Source organism: Argentina silus, assembly GCF_951799395.1.
Source record: "Argentina silus genome assembly, chromosome: X".
In the NCBI taxonomy this organism is placed as follows: domain Eukaryota; kingdom Metazoa; phylum Chordata; class Actinopteri; order Argentiniformes; family Argentinidae; genus Argentina; species Argentina silus.
Window position 1 is genome coordinate 20,060,063 of NC_139653.1, and position 22,039 is coordinate 20,082,101.

General features: G+C 41.7%; 1 protein-coding gene across 1 annotated transcript in view; it reads right to left on the bottom strand.

Moving 5' to 3' along the window:
* Positions 1 to 22,039, bottom strand: part of LOC310822275 (phosphofurin acidic cluster sorting protein 1) — a gene marked incomplete at its 5' end in the record, with an annotated part of 50,074 nt that overhangs the window by 8,268 nt on the left and 19,767 nt on the right. Inside the window, 16 exons of the mRNA XM_083694621.1 lie at positions 208 to 318; positions 457 to 611; positions 1,185 to 1,291; positions 1,425 to 1,529; positions 1,660 to 1,792; positions 1,932 to 2,056; positions 2,770 to 2,853; positions 3,923 to 4,016; positions 4,156 to 4,307; positions 6,960 to 7,019; positions 7,962 to 8,042; positions 8,294 to 8,385; positions 9,415 to 9,577; positions 11,430 to 11,555; positions 11,701 to 11,790; positions 19,779 to 19,866. Coding sequence (XP_083550747.1) covers positions 208 to 318; positions 457 to 611; positions 1,185 to 1,291; positions 1,425 to 1,529; positions 1,660 to 1,792; positions 1,932 to 2,056; positions 2,770 to 2,853; positions 3,923 to 4,016; positions 4,156 to 4,307; positions 6,960 to 7,019; positions 7,962 to 8,042; positions 8,294 to 8,385; positions 9,415 to 9,577; positions 11,430 to 11,555; positions 11,701 to 11,790; positions 19,779 to 19,866 — 1,766 coding nt within the window. The remainder of the gene's footprint in view (positions 1 to 207; positions 319 to 456; positions 612 to 1,184; positions 1,292 to 1,424; positions 1,530 to 1,659; positions 1,793 to 1,931; positions 2,057 to 2,769; positions 2,854 to 3,922; positions 4,017 to 4,155; positions 4,308 to 6,959; positions 7,020 to 7,961; positions 8,043 to 8,293; positions 8,386 to 9,414; positions 9,578 to 11,429; positions 11,556 to 11,700; positions 11,791 to 19,778; positions 19,867 to 22,039) is intronic.

Sequence of the window (22,039 nt, forward strand, 5' to 3'; positions counted from 1 at the left end):
TAGAAGGCTTTCCGCTCCAAGCCAATAGACTAATCTAACCATCACACTCTGACCCAAACTCTGACCCAATTACCATTGGGTATATGAATAGCAGGCGCATGCATGCATGCATGCCCACACACACACACACATGCACTATGACTAGTACAGCAAGATGACTTGACGTCAGTGTGTAGAATGGTGCTTGCCAGGAGGTACCTACTGTACCTGAGGTGGGACGTTCTGACCGGCAGAACAGCTCCCTCCATGCAGTGTCCATAAAGATGCTGTTGAACTTGCTGTCAAATGATGCCACATACTTTGCCAAGGGGTGAGAGCCTGTATACAAATACAAAGAGAGTTCAGTAAACAGGATATTTTAAAAAAAGAATGTGAAATGACATGTTCATTAATTAAACAATTCTACCAGCATCACCAACAGCTGTAAAGGAATCTTGACTTCCTGAGTGGCCTTACCAATAGGGATGACTAGAAAGCGAATGTAGCTGAGCCAATCAGGTGTCTTATTGGCCAGCTGCTCCACAAAGAACCTCAGGATGGTGCTGAGGTAGCTCTGGTCACCTGCCACCGCCACCTTTATCGTGGGCGGTGTCTGCGCGTTGCAATTACAGCTGCCAGGGGAACAGAAGAAAACAGAGAGAGTGAGAGAGAGTTGTGCACTCCAGCTGAACCAGTGGACAGCATGAGCAAGCATTTTAACATAAAAATTGTGTGAATCAGTCCTGAGGACATGGACCCAGCTGGAGGAGACAGGTTGTCTGAGGAGCAGGTGTGAGGGGAGGGCTTCCTGATCCACTGAATTAAACCAGAACAGGAGATGAGTTGACAGAGAAGACATAACACAGACATAGGGAGCATCTCCCACTGACATGACTTCCTGAAAGATGGCAGGAGAGAGGATACATCCAATAGAAAAAAAACAAGCCTTTTATGGGAACAGGGTAAATTCTGTGAGAATGTTCATAGAGAGAGTGCACTGCAGATGTGAGGAATTGCGTCTACAGAGTTCATGTGGCAAAGAGCCAAGATAAACTAAAACTAATGTTAAATACTTTGGTAGAGGTACACTATGGGATAAAGAACAGAAACATCTTCAATTCCGGTCTTGAATAAACCGCTTGTTTCTTGCCATTCCATCTGGTGTTGGATTGTGGAAGCTCGAGGAGTCTCTGTGTTTCACTTACAATCTCTGGATGCGTGTAACGATGGTGTTGAAGGCAGCCTGCACATCAGCAGCCGAACAAGTGGACACAATGGGCTGGCCCTGTTCATGGAGCACCTCCGCAACATACTGCACAGATAAAAAGACAAAAACGAAAGGGAGAGAGAGAGAGAGAGAGAGAGAGAGACGTAATGTGAAATATACAGTATGAGGGGAGAGAGAGATCTAAGGAAAATAACACAGACATACAGTAGACACAAACCTGGCCTTGCCATTCCACCGTGTTTATTAGGATGATGCTCTCTGGCAGACGCTCGTCAGAGATGAGGATCTGGTTCAGCTGGTCGTACACTGACTTCCTGGGCACCTGAACACAATCAGAACAGAGTGTCAGAGTGGTAGAGAAGACCTTCTGTCTGACATCTGAGAGCTAACAAAGACCAGATCTGCAAACTATGAGTGATTTTAGCACTCTACTGGATGTGTGATGACCTTACCTGTGCTATGAGGCGCGACTCTGGGGAGCACTCGCTGTCAATGCTGCTGGTCCGGTCGCTCTGAGCCTTGGAGTTCTGCCGGTCCTTCATAGACGTGCTGCGAGGCCGCCGGTGGAGCTTGTTCTCCACTTTACTGAAGCGACAAACCACAAGACCCTAAGCGCTCTCATAACTACAGGGGAAGGCCTCACAGTGAACTGGGCTGAGAGGATTAGGGAACATCCATATGTCTTATGTGATCATCTACAGTAATAAGGTGATTAGAGGTGTACCTGGGGGACATGTGGTTCTGGGACTCTGTCTTGCAGAGCTTCCCTACAGAGCTTCGGTCAGCACTGACATCCCAGCCACTGCTCACTTCCCCCAGCCCTGCGCCCACATCCTCAGTCTCAGTCTCCTGCAGGATGGGGACAAAGACAAAGTGAGCAGCTGCGAAGGTCAGGACAATATTGATCCTACACACACAGTATCTCATATTAATCCACATCCGTTTCCTTCCAGGCCAGGCGTTCCTCAGACATGTTGTTTTTCATTTTGTATCTTTCATTACTACACCAATCCCTCTACAAGCAATGGGCTGTCAGGAGTGAGGAGGCAGGTGAGAAGAGCTGGCTGTGCTCAGTTTGAGGCTCAGCCGTTGGTCACGATGCAGGCACACCATGACAGGAAATAAAGGTCATGGTTGCCAGTGGGCGGCCAGAACCCACTGCTCCTGAGCCTCCTGCATCTCATATGCAGTTTGAACTGAGACTAAGAGAGCGGTGCATGGAGCAGGAGCAGGCCTGCCTGTCAGGCTGGAGGGGAGACAGGGTTAGTAGAGTCATGTAGCGCAGAGCAAACAGCACTGAGGAAACAGCAAACACAAACATTGCTCTCTCCTTAGATAAGTTTATCCTGTGTATAGCCGCTTCCGCCTCATCTACTAATATCCATAACGGATAACATTGCCTCCACTCATCACTTACACACTCTCTTTCTCTGTATATTTTAAACAGAGAGAAGGAGGGATATATAACATTCAGGAAAATGCATGCAAAGAAGACTGAAAGACAAAACGACAGGAGAGATGCATGAGGGTACAGGGAAAATGAAGATGGTATGAGTACTCACCCCAACAGTTGTGTCTGTGATGGTGTCGTCTTGATACCTGGCCCCAGGTGCTTTACATCTCTCCACGGACAGGAATTCTCCACTCTGCAGGGACAGATACACACACATATTCACACCTGTCTAATGGTGTGTGTGCTGACTGAATATGACTTTACAGCCCATTTTTTTTATATCTGAACTATTACCATGTGATTATCTTTCTCAAGTTGCATATTACACCAAACACTTTTTAGAAATTCTCAATTAAATCAATTAATTAATACTTCAACCAACAATTGGTCTAACAGCGGAATTTCACAGGACGCTTGGCTCCACAAGTCTCCACAAGCTTAGTGACAGCACAGAGCTCACAGCTTCTCATCTGAAGTGTCAGGGATATAAATATATACACTGAGCAGGGGGTCTGAAACAGTCTTCGCTTTGATGCCTCCTCACTCTCTGACAACGTCTCTCTCTAAAGCCGCTTAACAGACTTGACAGACTTGACAGACATACACAAAAACAAAACACTACTCGGACACACACGAAAGCATGGGGGGAAAGAAAATCATTTATCATTTCTGATAAAAGATGGACAATTTAGCTACTTCGGAAGACAAATGTACGAGGGATGTCATTTACTGAGCAACTGAGTGGGTGAGCTAGGATGTGTTATGCTCTAGGCAAAAAATGATCTGCAGACATTTAAAACCAGCTCTCTCAGAGCGGTCGTCAGACCCAGCATGTCCCTCCCTGCTCTGCATCTCTCCAATAAATCACACACCAGGTATTCTGGGATTGCCCCATCCTCTGCTATCTGGGGATGGGAGTTGGGGCATCAGGTGTCAGTCCCTATAAATACCACAGGGCTGTAGGGGTGTTGGCCATGTGTCATGCCCTGCTCCTGTTGCATCTGCTGGGTGGTGGGAGGGGTGGGGGATGTTTTGAGATCACATTGCCCTCATGCTCAGAGTATAAATCCAGCACACCGGTGTACAAGGCAAACAGCATGCTAGACACTCAAACAGGTGCTTGGGGGGGCTATTGTTTAACATAAGGCATTACTGTAAGAGGCACTAATGATTAGAGGGTAGAACATGATGGACATGGCACAGGTCAAAAGCTGCAAACAAGAGGTGATGTAACATGGTACACGGTCATGTTGAGTACTCACTGGGCACGACAGGTCTCTGGGTTGGCTCTTTTGGCTGTGGAGGCTTCCAATCTCTGTCTGGGAGCTAGAGTGGGACATCCCTTCAAAAAATGGCCTATGGACAAAAACCAAGTGAGAGAGAGAATTCACTGCAGAAATTAGTAAGCAATTGAGGTGGTAAATATGAACTCAATGAGGGCTGATCCAAACAAGGGCTGCCTGGTGTCAGAGGTTAGAGGTCAGATGGGACATACTTGAGTTTAGGTTTGGGGGTGCTCAGGACACTCTCGTTATCCTCCATCTCTGGCCCACTGTCACTCTGGTTGTACACTTCCAGGCTGTCATAGAGCAGGTCCAAATCCTCCTCCACCTCCTGGGTCTGGTCTACAGGGTCAGAGTCTAGAACCTGACAAAATTCATGAATGATACTCCTTCAACAGAACACACACCATGTGATACATATTTCCTACTATTGATAATGTACCATCAAATTAGTATTTACTGTTAAGACAGCTGTTCAGTGAAACATAATATCAAATAGTGCTTTTCCTGTCTACAGACTGAGACAGCAGCAGAGTGAAGAGTAACAAGCCTACTGATGTGCATTAGTTAACAAGACTTAAAGGTGTGCTTATGCAGGTGGCAAAATCAATTGAGGTGATGCATGGAAGGTTGTAGAATGAGTGAATCAATGCTATAAATACACATGCCTTGGTCCTAACTAGACTAATTAAAAGCCAAGTGACCCAATGAAGGCTCAATGAAGGCTAGGAAAGCGGGGGCCCTGGTGAACAGAGGCAGTAAATCACAGGGAGTGCACCAAGGAGGTTGGTTGGCTAATCAGTTGATTAATTCTGCTACATAAGATCAGTCTGTGCTCTCCTGGTTGTGTATTTATGGACAACAGCACACTGCCTAGCCTTAAGGAAGGGATTAGAGAGAGAGAATGTGATAAGACATTCAGCCTTTCTGAGTGAACATACCATGGAGGATTCGAGAAATGTCCTGCCAAGCATGGGTGTAGCATATAGCCAGCATATAGCCAGCATATAGCCATTATGATAGAAAACTAAATAAAAACGGTATTAGGACTAAACATGATCTTTTTGTAAGATTTAAAGGAGCTAAGTATGTTTGTTGGAAATCTGCCACCTCTGGGCCCCGCGGTGAAATTGAGTTTGAAGACCAAAACGGTGTTCGCAATTGAAATATTTCTTTCAACGGATCTCATTCTCTGATCGCTACCTATTAAAGTGGTGGACATCACTGCACTAAGGGTAAAGTATGGATCAAGTAAAGGGACAGTAAAGCAATTTTTCTTCTTTTGGCTCTATTCTCCAGAGGTTTGGATTTGAAATCAAACAATTACTATGAGGTTAAAGAAGAGATTTTCACTTTTTATAAATGTTTTATACTTTTTACACTATTACAGGGCAGGAAAAGTAATGGGACAATTGGCTTGATGGGTGTTTCAGGTAAGTCAAGTGTGGTCCGTCACATCATACTGCATGTGCAGGCATAAGAGAGCTGTCAATGTGTAGTACTGATTCTAGACTTTGTGTATGCCTTTGGAGTCTGCTATTGGTGTCTGTCCACATGAAGACGAAAGAGGTGTCTCTCTTTGAATGAAAGAATGAAAGTCAAGGAAGCCATTATTAGGCTGGAAAATTATTAAAAAAACTAAAAAAAAAACTAAAGAAAAAAACTATTAGAAACAGCCAAAACCTTAGGCTTGCCAAAATCAACAATTTGGAACACCATTAAAAAGAAAAAAAGCATAGCAAATGCAAACGGGCTGGTAGGCCAAGGAAGACTTCTACAGTGGATGACCGAAGAATGCTCACCATGATTAAGGAAAACCCCAAAACAACTGTTGCACAGATCAGGAAATGTATACAGTATACCACCTCATCTGTGAAACATGGTGGAGGAGGTGCTATGGTTTGGGCATGTATAGCTGCCACTAGAACTGGCTAACTTGTCTTCATTGATGATGTAACTGCTGACAGCAGCACCATACAGTAATGACAATGACCCAAAACATACTGCCATAGCAACTACAGTAGGGAGTTTTTCAGGGCCAAAAAGTGGAATGTTTTTGACTGGCCAAGTCAATATTCAGATTTAAATCCAATTGAACATGCATTTAATTTCCTCACGATGAGATTTTAAACAAAAAGACAAAAAAAAACAACAGGAACTGAATATGGCTGCAGTAGAGGCCTGACAGATACCCAGCGCCTGGAGGGGTCAATGGGTCGAAGACTTCAGGCAGTTATTGCAAGCAAAGGATTGTCAACCAAATACTAAACATTAATGCTTAATTTGGACATTATATGAATCTGTCCCATTACTTTTGGTGCCCTAAAATAGGGGGATTATATATTAAAAGTGTTGTCATTTCTAAATTGTGAAACCAATATGTACCCAAATACCATCAAAATAAAGCTGAGAATCTATACTTTAACCAAACCCAAACTTTTGGAGTATAGAGCCAAAAGAAGAAAAAATGCTTCACTGTCCCATTACTTACAGAGGGAACTGTATATACGGTATTCAATAAAGGCAGAGTTTTCAAGCAGTCTCTCTCTCCACTCTTCTCAGTGAGTGGCTTTCTCTCCTCACTTTGCAGTGCTGCAACTTTGCTGTTGTACACAATGGATAAAGGCACAGCTGTTTTATAGAATTGTGTTTTTTTTCTGGGCTCTGGCTCATGAAAATGTCTTCGATGTTGGGCTCAGGCCTCATCAGCTTGAATTTTTTTCAGGCCTGTTTAAAACTCATTGCATCCCGGTCAGAAACACATTAGGTCCAATGTTGCTCTATGCTGTTTTGAGAGTCAATATCTAGAGATTTGATTCCAGAGCCCTGAAGGCAATTTAATAACGGCTATGTTTCATAGTTGGCTGACTGAAAGCCTCATAACAGAGATTGAGAAAGCCCAGACGAGTGCAAGCAGCAGGGGGAGGGAATAATGAGAGTAGAATGCACATCACTCCCTCAATTCTCAGCCGTTGGTAGTATCAAAACATACACCATTTATCTTTCCTCAACTTACCTCATCTGTCACCTTGAACCTCTTCAGCAAGGCCACAAACTTCTGCTTGAAGTTTGGTTGCTTTTGGGGACAGAAAGGGGACCAAATATTTGGGAAAGAAATCAGGGAGTTTACAAATGTACCGCTTTAAAGGCAATGATGGTTTGACTTTTATCACAGTAATTGTACAGTAGATTACTCATTCACAGCCAGTCTATCTATCTATCTATCTATCTATCTATCTATCTATATACACTCACCGAACACTTTATTAGGTACACCTTGCTAGTACTGGGTTGGACCCCCTTTTCTAGCCCATCTGCTTCAAGGTTCGACGTGTCATGCGTTCAGAGATGGTCTTCTGCATACTTTGGTTGTAACGAGTGGTTATTTGAGTTACTGCTGCCTTTCTATCATCTCGAACCAGTCTGGCCATTCTCCTCTGACCTCTGGCATCAACAAGGCATTTTCACCCAGAGAACTGCCGCTCACTGGATATTTTCTCTTTTTCGGACCCTTCTCTATAAACCCTAGAGATGGTTGTGCGTGAAAATCCCAGTAGATCAGCAGTTTCTAAAATACTCAAACCAGCCCGTCTGGCACCAACAACCATGCCACGTTCAAAGTCACTTAAATCACCTTTCTTCCCCATTCTGATGCTCAGTTTGAACTTCAGTAGGTCGTCTTGACCATGTCTACATGCCTAAATGCATTGAGTTGCTGCCATGTGATTGGCTGACTAGATATTTGTGCTACCGAGCAGTTGAACAGGTGTACCTAATGAAGTGGCCGGTGAGTGTATATATTATTATAATCCCTCCGCTGAACATTATGCTCATTTATATGCTTCTCCACATCCGTTCAATGCAGATGGACCTCACAATGTCCTTCATTTAAAAGCCTGGACATGCAAACACATAACTTAAGGTGTTAAAAAAATTGAAAGACCTCAATAGTTCTCAAAGCAAAGACCATAATGAACAAACAAAGTGGTCTAAGTAGAAAAAAGGGTGAGAAGCTAACCCTTGTCATGGAGGTTGTTCGGATCATTTTCCTCCGAGTTTTTTTCGGCTTCCTGACTTCATCATCCTCATCGTAGAGATCCTGAAAAACAATGAAGGCACTGATGAGCTGGAAGCTAAATCTGGAAAACATGTATAGAGATGTCTATGTATATCTGTTGGCATGTTTGTAAATCAGGATTGGCATATGCAAGTGTTTATGTGAAATATAGCTTTCAGGTATGCACAAGTTTATGTACGTGCATGTTCATGTTTCGGTGCATGTTTGTGTGTGCATTAATAGGTGTTTAAATACAGTAGGTGCACTGTAGTTGGTAACAGGCAGCCTCTCACCTGCCCATGCACTGCATCATCACTGGCTTCCTGTTCAGATGAGTAGCTGTCATCATCCTCTTCAGAGTAGTTATCCATGTCTGGGGAGCGATCTGGAGAGTAAAGACCAACACACCAGTCAACACATTGAGGACTGATAAGGACATGCATCTTGATAGTTATGTAAGCATCTGCTGCCTTCATTTCCTCAAACATGCATATCAAATTAGCAAGTTGACCTTCTACATATCCTAATTTAGACCCAGACTTCAAGGAGATGAAACCATAAACTCAAGTCACTGCCCTAGTAAAAGTACTAAAACTAAGAGAAACAAAAGTGTTCCAACTGTTATGAATGTAACACCATCAACACAAATTGAGTGTGCCATAACTGACATAGAACAGTACTATGGATGATTAAGAATTAAAAACGACAATGACACACCTTTTCACTTTTTATTTATCATGAGATGTTATGTCACAAGCAGCAACAGCACTGCTATTCAGTTGGGCTTTGGTGTTCACCAAAGTGATAGCATGTGAATGAAATCTCACACTAATGCTTTATCAGTGGTTTATATTTTCACACGGAAAAGCAGGTGATAGCATTAAGGCTCAAATATGTTTTTCTTTTCTTTTCCAGTTTCTTTTCATTGTAAGACATCCCATCAAACGTTCCCAGATAGCAGTGTGGATATATCTGCACCATGCAGAGAGGAGAGAGAGAAACATCTCCATTTCCTTCTGAGTGACACCAGTCTAATACTCAATGCATGAGCTCATCTGTTATGTTTGAGCAGCCTTCTTAATAATAACCAGTACTTGGAGGGGTAAACTTAGCAGGATAGAGGGGTGGAGGGATGGGATTTGGTCAAGGCCCTTATCCCTCTACCAGAATTAGACCACTGAAAGGCAATAGGCCCTACATCTGTTTAAATCTCATATGAGCATTACAACCATAGCTGAAGAGAATAACATATCATGAGGGATTAGGAAGGTGTTTTCTGTCCTTGATTGGGAAACCATGTAAAAGAGGGAGGCGAGGGGCCAGGGTGTGCTACACTCTAGGACACAGAAAGCAGAATACTGCCGTTTTCTATAACAGAGAGAGGTAGAGTTGTGGTTAGCTGTAGATGACCCACCTGAGGCTTTGATCTTGCGTCCCGCCTGACCGCTGCCGTCTTCATGGTCGATGGGTTGGCTGGACAGAGAGTACACGCTGATCTCGGCCACACGCACTGGAGCCTCCTTCATATTGCTATGGAGACCCAGGATTTGTCCTCCATCTGTAGGGTGCTGCATCACCTGTACACACACACACACACACACACACGAGTTGGGTACCTGTTTGCAGATCAAAAAAATGCCCAATGCGAGCAAAGTCGGTCATCTTAACCGCAATATTTGTAATAGACGCGATGAGACATAATCCAATGGGTGTTTTGATTAATTCTGATATTGTTCTGTTCAGCACTTTTTGCTCAAGCAAATTTGCTGAAGTTTTCTCAGTTAATAATAATAATAATAATAATAAACTTTTATGCTTGTAATAGTGGAAATAACAACATGTTCTCATATCGACATGCATTTATAGGCCACAAAGACATGAGATGGCTGTAGAAATTCTGAAAAACCTGAACTAACCCTTTTACTTTAGTTAACTGAATTGTGGTACTCCTCCATCAGATGCTCAGATCATTGATGATAGGAATGCACTGGCTTTAATATAATTTCTCTTTCTGCCTGAGTGTTCTCAAATCCACCACGATTCCAATGTCCATCAATCACATGAGCTCTCTGCCGGAGCTGAACCTCTCTCATCCTAATGGTACTTCTTCAAGTGACAAGCAGGGTGTAGATTTGTTCTTACATCTCTATTGAATCCCTCTATGTTCCTGAAAGCATTGTATAAAGATTGAGCTAGTATATATAAGAAAACGTGATGCTACACCTGTTATACTAGCTATACTAGCCCATATAAGAAGATAGATTGATTTATTTAGACTGTGTAACTGTTGATGTTTCAGTCCTCCTATAAACTCAGTCAATTTAATTCACCCAGCTTAAATGTGTTCAGATGGTGTGCAGAGCTGAATCATTCATTAAATCAAAATAAAAAATACACCATTATGTGATTCACACATTCAATTGCTTTCCAGGGAGGTTTCAAGGTTTCATAGCAAGATTTTATAGCACTATCCTGGGAGCAGTTAGACTGTTTTACTTGCTGGGCCACTGTTGAGGTAATAAGTTAATTTAGCTCAAACACTGGCAAGGGGGTACTTTAGGTCTCCATGTTAAATCCAATAACTGACTTCCAACATGAAAATGGCTTGACAACTTTCGAAGAGAGAGGAATAAGAGCTTGTTTTACAACTGATGACAGCATAATTACCCAGAGGGATTCAATAACGGACAATCAGGATTTATACATAGAATCCTGTGGCTTGTGCGCTGCTACTGCCAGCACAAAACAGGAGGCTGGAAAAAAGATCTGCTAACACACAGACAGACAGACAGACAGACAGACAGACAGACAGACAGACAGACAGACAGACACACTTGAAACAATCCCACTCAGAAGTCTTTTAGGTTGGGGGTGCTTGGTGGTGTAGCACACTAAGCACATATCACATAACCGCAGGGTTCCTGGTTCGATTCCGACCCTTGACATATCTTGCATGTCATCCCTCCTCTCTCTCACCCATCCTTCCTGTCAATCTCTCTACTGTCTCTATCCAAATAAAGCAGAAATGCCCTAAAAAACACATAAAAAATGGTTACAGTCCATCAATTTCATCTATACCATGTATAGAAGGCTGAACAAGCTGTCATTTTAGAGAACTGCACACAAAACAAGGTCCAGATGGCCCATAATCTCATACAGCTCTGTGTGATGAACATGAATCATCTAAATGACTCAGGAGACAGGAAACACTGCAGTAAACAAGACAATGATGAATACAAATGAAAGTGTCAAACACTGAAAGATAATACAGTCACAAGAACCAAGCAGAACATGGACAATTTCTCCCTAGTGAATCTATATCAAATGTACCATAATGACTGTACAAAGAGAGATGGAGTAGAAAGCACTTAATGAACCCAGTTAATGCACCTAATCAATACTTCTGCATTTCCTCTGACCAGGTCCTACCTCTGCCATATTGATCACTCCCACAGCCAATGTCTTGTATCCCAGGATAGTGCGGTTCTTGTAGCGCTTCCTCCTCTGCAGCATAATCTGGAGCCGGTTCGCATCCCTCTTGAGAAAATGGGGGTACTGTAACCAAACAAGAGTTCAGGTGAACACACACAGAAGAAGATTTATATACAGTATCTCTCAAATCCATGACACAAGGAGAGCATTTAAGCTTAAAGTGTGATGATGAAAACTATTTACTGTAATAACAGGGATGTCTGTTTACCTGGAGTGAGAACGTGAGCTCCAGGTCCGTCTCCATCAGGCCGCTGGGTGGGAGGACGTACTCGTTTGACCTCAGCACTCGTTTAGAGCCCTGTGAGCACACAAAGGACACTTTTGTGAAGAGTTTCATATTCAGCATGTGGTACATGGTACATGTTGGGCATATTGCTAGTACTCATTCACACACATTATCTGACCACTATCATGTGAAATGTAGGTTTCCTCTCTCTATGGTGCATTTCACGGATGGACTGATAGATTAAAATCAATTAACAGTTGTCCTTTTGGTCTTCCACAACACTTTAACTTTGAGACATTCAGTAGGTAAACTAGTCAGAGTGGCTCGCCCCCTGAGACTGAGTTGATCTAATAACATTAGAGGAGGATGTGTAAACCACAAAACCCACAGACCCACCCATTGAGCAGCATCTCACTCCTGCTCCAGCAACGCTGAAATCACTAGGGGCCTTTTGGGGTTTTATTGGAGCAGCCAATTTCTCATAATGAACAGCTCAATGACTGGCTTATTTTCAAAACGTGAGAAATGTAAATATTAAAATTAAACCAAACACATTGTTCCTTTCCAACAACAGAATTTGTTTGACTATGTAGCATGTTGTTGACATGGATCTTTGGCATAAATCAAAACAGCACAGTTACTTGAGCTACAGCCTAGGCCTGCATTTTGCTTCAGGAGACCTTTGACAAGAGCTATTCTTACTCTAGGGTGACGAGGACTCTACACTGAAAGCTCACAGAGGGTTCTAGCTTGGGCTTGCCTTGGCCAGTGGCACAGGGATTTAAATCTCCAGACAGCAGATACTTAAAACAGTGAGGACACTCACCCCTATGTCCTCAGAAGGACTGATTAAGTTAAGACTAGACAGGGAATACATCTGTGTGGCCGTATAAACACAGTTCTTCATCTCAGTGTTCCCCAGAGGTGCATCTCTTTACTAAGCTGTTTGTTATCTTGTTATTATAATCTGTAGCTGGATGTCTGTCACCCAACCACTATCTAAGATTTTTTCCTTTTTAACACCAACACGAGAAAAAATAAGCATCTGAGAGAATATAAGGATAGAAAGTGATGAAACAGATTTGACAGTGGGGGAGATAAAGATAACAGTAAAGTCTCTGAATGTTTACCCCACATGAGGGGTCAGCTCAATTTCTATTTGTGCCCACAAACTGGTAATACTTTATATCAGGAAGTGAGATAGTGAGAGAGACCAATTAGGTAATACCGATTTTTAAGACACATGAGGCGGAGATATCCTGTATCTGACTGAATACCTCTGAGAGGTTCATTAATAGTCTGATGCAATCAGACATTAGATCCTAATGTCATCAGATAGACTGGCAGTGCAAAAAACTGTTAAATCATGTAATCCACACTAGATGAGATGAGGGATTCTTATGAAAAACCAAAGGCTTTCTGCTATTCAATCAACTTTGACCTGACAATGACCATGAAAAGTATAGAGACATTTAAATTCCAGTGTCTTTTGAGGATAGATCTCAAGCAAAATTAAAATGCAAAGTCAGGTCAGTAGATATGGAAAAGTGGAAAGTTAAGAGGAATTTTATAACCTACTGTTACTGTTATGTACAAACTCTTAATCTGACTAATCTGTGGCACACCAGAAATAATAGCACTGGTCCAATGGCACTGAAAGACTAAACAATCCTCTGCAGCTAAGTGTATTTGCCAACCTCATCTTGAACAAGCATATTCATTAGTTGTCTGAGTCTCCAGAGTAAAACTGACAGTCTTGAGTAAAACTTTCTCTGTTATCTTCCCACCCTGCCTTATATACACACTTCCTAGCAGTCTACTTCAATGCATAGTGCATCCCCACCCCATCAAGACAATTAGGGCAGTTGATAGAGAGAGAAATAGAGGAAAAGAGAGACAGGTGTGGTGGGATGATATAAATGTCAGACAAACAAGACAATAGGAAGCCGTCATCAATACCACTTATCTAATGAGCTTTTGTGAGAAGGTGGAGGAGGAGGAGAGTCATGGCCCATCGAGCTGGCACACATACCAACACTTCAATTAGCTAACAGATCAATCAGTAGGGATAAACTGCATGGACCCAGGAAAAAAACAAAACTGAAGACTGTAGTTAGCTAGGATATAATAAATAAACTAGAGAAGATGTGTGAAATGTGATCACCGGCTGTCAGAAAAGTAGGCTGAGCTTTTCTGAATCCCATTAAAATATGATTCAAAAGCCATAAGCAGACATGACCAAATACTGAATATTTGGCAAAAATTAGCAATAAGTCACAAACCTACATTGGGCAAGGAAGTTGTTTTGCCTCCTGGTCTTGGCTGGTATAGATAGATTAGCCTACACAAAAAAACATTACTCATTTTCAATGTCAATTGGTTACTTTCAAATGTAACTGATGTTATACTGTACATGACACACACCCTCTAACGGTCTCTCATGACAAAATCCCACCAGCATAAACACATTATTGGAACCATGCAAACAGCAATGGTAGTCAAGATAATACGTTGTTTGTGTGTTTTCACTTTTCAATAGGCCTACCTCTTTAAGCTTTATATAATAAGAAAAAAAACTGAAGAAATACTCTACCATCTCTGGCTGTCGCCAGGACCTCCTCTTCCTAACATAGTGGACCTACTGTGTGTGCTATCTGGACAGACAGAGCAGCTTGACAGGGTACCAGGTATCCAGCCGTTCAGGCTATGACAGTATCTGCCCGTTAGACACTGCAATAGTGGCTTGTATTACACTGAGAAAATAGGGTAAATCTTGGCATCAAAGACCGATCCTGTCACTAACTGTAGCTTGACAAAGAACTGCCTTGTACACTTTCCTTTCAATAGCAGAGCTGCCGGTACAATGAATAATAGCACAAAAGCCAAGTGCCACAGCCTGACATGCATTAACAATACCATGCCTCTGCGGGGAGAGAGCTAGTGCTGAATGTCCTGTGGCCTCTCTCTCTCTCCATCACTACAAGCTTCTCCACTCTTGTGTCTTGCTGGGGCCAGATGGGGGAATGTCTGACAATTATTTTGCACTACACAGCCTGCTACTCTCTGCTCCTTTGCTCTCTATGCCTGTGTGAAAAGCTTGGCTAAGAGAGGCTCTTGACACAAGTAGTCAGACCACCTAATAGTTGCTTGGATGAAAGGTTTTTTTTGCTCACCAATTACAAAATGGGTCCTATTTTGACAGCTCAGACAGACTTGGTTTTATAGGTCAGGAGCTCCATGTACATGTAGGCTACAACTGTCAAAAGATTTGACAGGAGCATTGGGGCTCCTGCAGTGGACCACATCAGGGCAGGAGTTTTTTTTGTTTTTGTTTTTTACAGTAAAGAGACAGAGACACAGACAGACAATGGGAGTATTTTGGACAGTGGTTGGAGTGAAAAATAGGATTTTAAGTCTCGTCACAACCTTAGGCACCAAGACTAAATTTCAGAAATATTGCTTTAATAGTATACACATGGTATTATGACATTTAGCTACAATCAAGCATCTGGGCAGTATGTGGCCTGTGTAAGAAAGCCCCTGAGGGCCAGGCAGGGCTCGGCAGAGCCTTCTGGAGCCTGAGCTGTTCTTTCATCATAACTGACCCTTATAGCCTGATGCTGTGGTTTGGGAGTGGGTCCAACATGACCTACAGTGCCTATGGAAAGTATTCAGACCTCTTCACTTTTTCCACATTTTGTTGTGTTTTTATTTTGTTGTTGACTCAATTTAAAATTGATTAAATTAAAAGAATTTGCCATCAATCCACACACAATACCCCAGAATGACAAAGCGAAAAAAACACGTTATTTGAAATTTCAGTAAATTTATTAAAATTGAAATACAGAAATACCTCATGTACATAAGTATTCAGACCCTTTGCTATGACACTCTTAAAATTAGCTAAAATGCAAAAATGTCATCAACAAATCACTCAATAAGTTGAATTGAGTTCATCTTAATGCAAGGATAATAGTTCATGTAATTTTGGAATTAATATCTTTGTTTTTATAGGGTCTCTGATTTGCATAGGAATCAATTACACACTGTGTAGAATAGGATGTCACTACCAACTCAGTAAATTTCATAATTTTCTATTTATCCTGACAAACTCTGCTAGTGACAAACATACCCATAACTTGATGCAGCTACCACTATTCTTCACACGAGAGATGGTGTGCAAACTGCATTGCATTTGCTGGATTTGCACCAAACTTAATGCTTTGTAGTAAAACCAAATAAACATCTCCAGTCACTTTGTTTGCTGTATCACTCAAATTCATTGTTGACTCTGCTTTTTCCTCTCCACCATTCAACTTTGTAGATTTTTGTAAGTCTCCCCAGCCCTCAGGGTTGCATTCCTGAGCAGTTTTGTTCCTCTCCATTTGCTCAGTTTGTAATGACAACCTGATCCACACAGTGTGTAATTGATTCCTATGCAAATCAGAGACCCTATAAAAACAAAGATATTAATTCCAAAATTACATGAACTATTATCCTTGCATTAAGATTGACTCAATTCAACTTATTGACAGATTTGTTGATGACATTTTTGCATTTTAGTTAATTTTAAGAGTAATAGAAAAGGGTCTGAATACTTATGTACATGAGGTATTTCTGTATTGCAATTTTAATAAATTCACTGAATATTTCTAAAAACCTGTTTTGGCTTTGTCATTCTGGGGTATTGTGTGTGGATTGATGGAAAATTATTTTTTAATTTAATCAATTTTAAACTGAGTCTATAACACAACAAAATGTGGAAAAAGTGAAGGGGTCTAAATACTTTCCGAAGGCACTGTCTATGTTACTGGTTCAGAGAGTCTACTGCTGTTCCATGAGGGAGGCTCCTTAACGTGATGAGACTCAATGACAGTGTATGTTGTGTAGCACAGAGACAAATGACAATGCAAAGTTAAAAGTACAACAATGAATAATGTTGTTGTTCTCTCTCCTTCCAGCAACTCTGTCTTACTCCTCCTCTTCCTTTCCTTCTCTATCATCTCCCCCTTCTCACTCTTTATCTCCCCGATGTCTGTGTCCTTGACAACGAAACCTGCTGGAAATTGGATTTAATGCTCCAGTTCCGGAGCTCCGAAAACAGAGCCTGCTCGCTCTCCTCCGGGCCGCTCAGCAGAAATTTAAAGATTTCACGCTCTGGAGAAAACAAGGCTCATGGATAAAGCCACACTCCATTGCTTTCTCCCTTCTTTAAATAGAGTGACCTACTATTGCCTATAATCCCAGTGAAAGTTTATAATGAGTGGAAAACAGATTGAGAATACTACAAAATAACCACCAATTAATTAAAGCATCCTATGTTACATTGGATTACTCACAGTTAGGATAGCTAGGAGCTATCCATTATGGGCTGCTTCACAGCAGGACAAGTGTAAGTCATGCATGTCCTTCTTTTATTGGTGTTAAACACTGCTGGGCATCTCCCTTTCCCTGTCTGTTTAAGAGCATCATTTTCTCCTCCCCTCTCCTCGTGAGAGTCAGCACTGCTGCAGACACAAGCTTGCATATTGGGCACAGAGAATGTCTCCCAGATGTGGCGCAGGTGGCATAAACCCAGACACATTCATACTTAATGGATCTCCAAGGGTTAGGAGACATTCACAGGGGCACTGAGAGTCACAGAATCTAAATGATTTACACAACCCAGTAACATGGTGAAGGGATGATAGTTCTGTAACATGGTGAAGGGATGATAGTTCTCAGTACTGTACCTCCTTAGTTATCGTCTATTATCTATCTGACTGCCACACACAAATTCACACAAAAAACTAAAACATCTTCAGAACAAAAACAGAAAATAGGTATCTGCTATTTAGCCCTTGGAACTACATTAGTCATGATCTGCATACACTAAAGAATAGAGCATTTGTATGTATTTTGATATACTGTATCATTATAGGATTCTAGTGAGAAGCACTCAGGTGTGCATTTGTGGAAAAAGCCCTTTCTGCTGGGTGAATCCAGATCTGTTCAACTCTAATGTTCCTGGAAGCAAGGCAGTGGAGAAACTCTTGACTGACCTTTGCTAGGGAAATGATTTCCCCCTGACCACCTCAGGGCTCTGTATGTGTGTGTGTGTGTGTGTGTGTGTGTGTGTGTGTGTGTGTGTGTGCGTGCATGTGTGTCCAATCCCTCTCTTCTCACTCGACGACTACCCAGACACCTGAGTTTGTGTCTTAAAGCCTGAAGCCAGATTGAATAAAGAAGAGCAATGGCAGCAGTGATTGTGTAGACAGTGAACTACAAAAGACTGCCAAAGCAGGGTCAACCTAGTTGAAGCCAAGATGTACCTGAGTGGTAGAGTACAATGGTACAACATTCAAACCTTTAGTAGAACTAGGGGACAGCTTGGAAACACTTGATAAAGCTGAACATTAATGGACTTGGTCATGTAAAAATGCTGCGTCTTAACAGGCTAAAATGCTAAATCCATATTACATTACTAATGCCACTACTTACCATATTAATACTAATCTACCATTTAAGTACCTGAGTGGTTGTGAGTAATTAATGCTTCCTGGTAAACCTAAGACAGGTTTTATGAAATATGAGGGCTTGCCGGTACTGCTCATCAACGACTAGCCTTTGTGATGTACAGTGCCCTGCGTAAGTAATGGGACCATTAAGTATGTGTTCTTCTTTTGGCTCTATACTCCAAAAGTTACTATGAGGTTAAAGTAGAGATTCTTAGCTTTTATTTTAGGGTATTTGTGTATATATTGGTTTCACTATTTAGAAATGACAACACTTTTTACACAGTTCCCCTATTTCAGAGCACCAAAAGTAATGGGACATTTGGCTTGACAGGTGTGTTCAGTCACATAATTTGTGCAGGCATAAGAGAGCTGTCAATGTCTAGTACTGATTCTAGGCTTTGCGTTTGCATTTGGAGCTATTTGTTTCTGTCAACATGAGGACCAAAGAAGTGTCAATGAAAGTCAAGGTAGCCTTTATTAGGCTGAACAATCTGAAACATAAACAAACTCAGAAACATAACCAAAACCTTAGGCTTGCCAAAATCAACAGTTTGGAACATCATTTAATAATAAAACAAAACTTGAGCTCAGCAATCGCTGGTAGCCAAACTATAGAGGCTTCACTGCAAGGTGCAAACCACTAGTTATCTTCCAAAAGGATGGTCAGATTACAGTTTGCAAAACAAATACCTAAAAAGCCTGCAGAAGTCTGGAAAAAGGTCTTGTGGACAGATTAATATTATCATGTACCATAGTGATTGCAAGTGGATAGTTTGGAGACTTACAGCATACCACTGTAAGTCTGCCCAGGACTTACAGCATACCACTTCAACTGTGTAACATGGTGGAAGGGGGTGTTATGGTTTGGGCATGTTTATAGCTGTCACTAGAACTGGCTAACTTGTCTTAATTGATGACGGTAGCAGCAGGATATAATCTGAAGTGTACAGAAACATATTGTCTGCTCGAGTGCAAGCAAATGCCTCCAAATTCATTGGATGACGTTTTATCATACAGTAAAACAATGAAGTAAAACATACCGTTGTAGCAACTAGGGAGATTTTCAGGGCCAAAAAGTAGAACGTTTTTGACTGGCAAAATCAACCTTCAGATCCAAATGCAACATGCATTTTATTTCATAGTGATAAGATTTTAGCCAAAAAGACCAAGGATTGTCGACATGAGTGCTTAATTTGGACATAATATGAATCTTACTTTTGGTGCCCTGAAATAGGGGAACTATGTATAAATAATGTTGTCATTTCTAAATGGTGAAGCCAATATGTACACAAATACCATGAAATAAAAGCTGAGAATCTATACTTCTTAACCTCATATTAATTGTTTGATTTCAAATCCTTTTCAAAACTTTTGGAGTAGAGAGCCAAAAGAAAGGGTACTGTCAACATTAGGCCAACATTGGATAGACTTTACAAAACACTGATAAAAATGTGATGCAATTGATGTGTCATTTAACAATAACAGGCCAAACCAGACCTAATATTGTGACACACTGACTACAATAGAACATGTTATGTAAACAACAGGAGGGACATCACTCACCTGTATTTTCACAGCTATCACCACTGAGTTGAGGTCTTTATCCAGTTCTTTCAGGACAATGAGTTTCTTCAAAGTGAGACTGCAAAGCCTGTGTATGTGACAGAGGGAAAGAGAGAGGGAGAGTATGAGAAAAAGAGGGGCAAGATGTCAATAGCATAACTAACCTCCTGGGAACACACTTTCATGACACAGTCTACCAGACTGTGGCATGACAAATGCTTTATCTCACACACAGTAACACCCACTGTGTGCCACAGCTCATTTCCACTCTGGTCTTTAATCACTCTCTGTTGATAAACTTACAGGTGCAATTATATCTAAAGCTTTTGAGACATGATCTTTCTCATAGATGATAGCTTTGTGTGTGTGTGTGTGTGTTTGTGTGGATGAAATGAGAGACAGTGTGAGACCAACTGAGAGACCAAGTGAGAGTATGATGACCCACTACTATGTAGCTTCTTCCCAAGTGACTTTTTCCATACCAATACATTTTCTGGGACTGGGACATGCTCATGGACAAGGGATTCCACTGAATTTACCAGCAATCCCTGGGTGCCCAATTTAATTCATTGTTTGACACCCTGCACTGCAGTGGTTTCTCCAGTAACAGCCAACCTACAAAAGGTCTATACAGACTAGTGCTTGTTCGGAAAATGGACAATGCACAAAACATTCACTGACTGCTTTGTGAGAAAATGTATCATAAGGCTGGCGGCACAGATGCATCGACAAGACACAGTGGTACAGAAGGTCCTCAGTCAACCCTGCCTCTGCATGCTGCTAAATATTAAAGTGGTGGTGAGCACAGAGCCCTGATTCACTGCTGCCATCTGTTCAGTATAAAAACAAAAACAAGTATGAGACACAAATCTCTCCTCTAAAGTGAAATCAATTTCAGAAATGCAACTTTGTGCCATTATTATGCAAGAAAAATCCTTAGGTCAGGGTTGTCATGCTAGAGAATTACAGTATGGCACCTGAACACTGGGTGAGAACTCAAATGAGGCCATAAATCAGGATGAGCACCTCTACAGCCAATGCTCGATTTAAGTATGTGGGGGTATGCCATACCCCATGTTAAAAGAGGGGAAAAGTATACCCCTTGTTAGATATAGGTTAACAATAAAACTAAATTAAAACAAGCTGATTTTCAAAAATGTAATTAACAACATGCACAAGAAGTGCTCCTTTCTCTCATGATAATGAGATTGAGCAGGGGACTCATTTAAACCTTTTCATGTTCAAGGGGATCGGTTTGAGCAAGTCATTTGAACAAGGCACTGTTCAGATTCGCTAATGTTGATCACATAATTAGTAGTCATTTCTTGCAATAGATTATTTACAGCGCAATTCTCAGACCAGCACAGTTATACAAGGAAGGCGGCTGCATTTCAGGGATGCTCAAGGATTTGGTGCGTCTGTGCGTGTCCATCTGTCGGCAGATGTATGTGTGTGTATGGGAGATTAATTATTGTTGGCTGGCTCTTACCTGCTACATGGCAAACTAGGCTAACTTAGTTGTTATAGTCTTTCATGCCAGACTTAGGAGTCTGGCAAATATTGACATTAGATGGCTATAGGACAAGATAATTACTTTCTGAGGGTGTACTATACTACCTTGACAATTTAGCTGTATTCCTTTCTGACCAGAATGGACAGAGGAGAGACATTTTATGTGAAAATTTGGAATATGTGAAAATACGTAAAACCTTATAATAATAAGAAAATGTTTTTTAGATCTTGCATCTCTCCTGATCTTTCTGTATCCAGAGCGCGTTCCTCTACCAAGGCATCCTCCACTCCAAACTTGCCTCTGTAGCCAGACACAAAAAGACGCCAACAACATCCTCTTGCCTCTACAGCCAGACACACCAAAAGACTTACTTCCCCTGACCCACTTTTCTACCAGTCCCCTTGCATCAAATCATGATCAGTCTCAGCCACAGTCCAAGGGAAATAGAGGGATGGCAAACAGCTTTCCTTTGGTCACTCATGGACAGTGCACCTAGCACCTCACTCACTGCTCTGTGAGTTGGAGCAGAAAGGGAAATCTGGTTGGGAACTGGCTATTGTAAAATGTCCTTCTGGTGTGTGAAACCACACACAAACCAGGGTGTGTGAAACAGTTACTGCACCAAAGTAAAAAAAAAAATGTCTCTAGTATGTCTCAAAGTTTGACAATACGATTACTATAGGTGTGGATGGCATAGTAGGGAACTGACCCCAATGAAATAATTCCATACTAAGACCTCCTCCAGCTG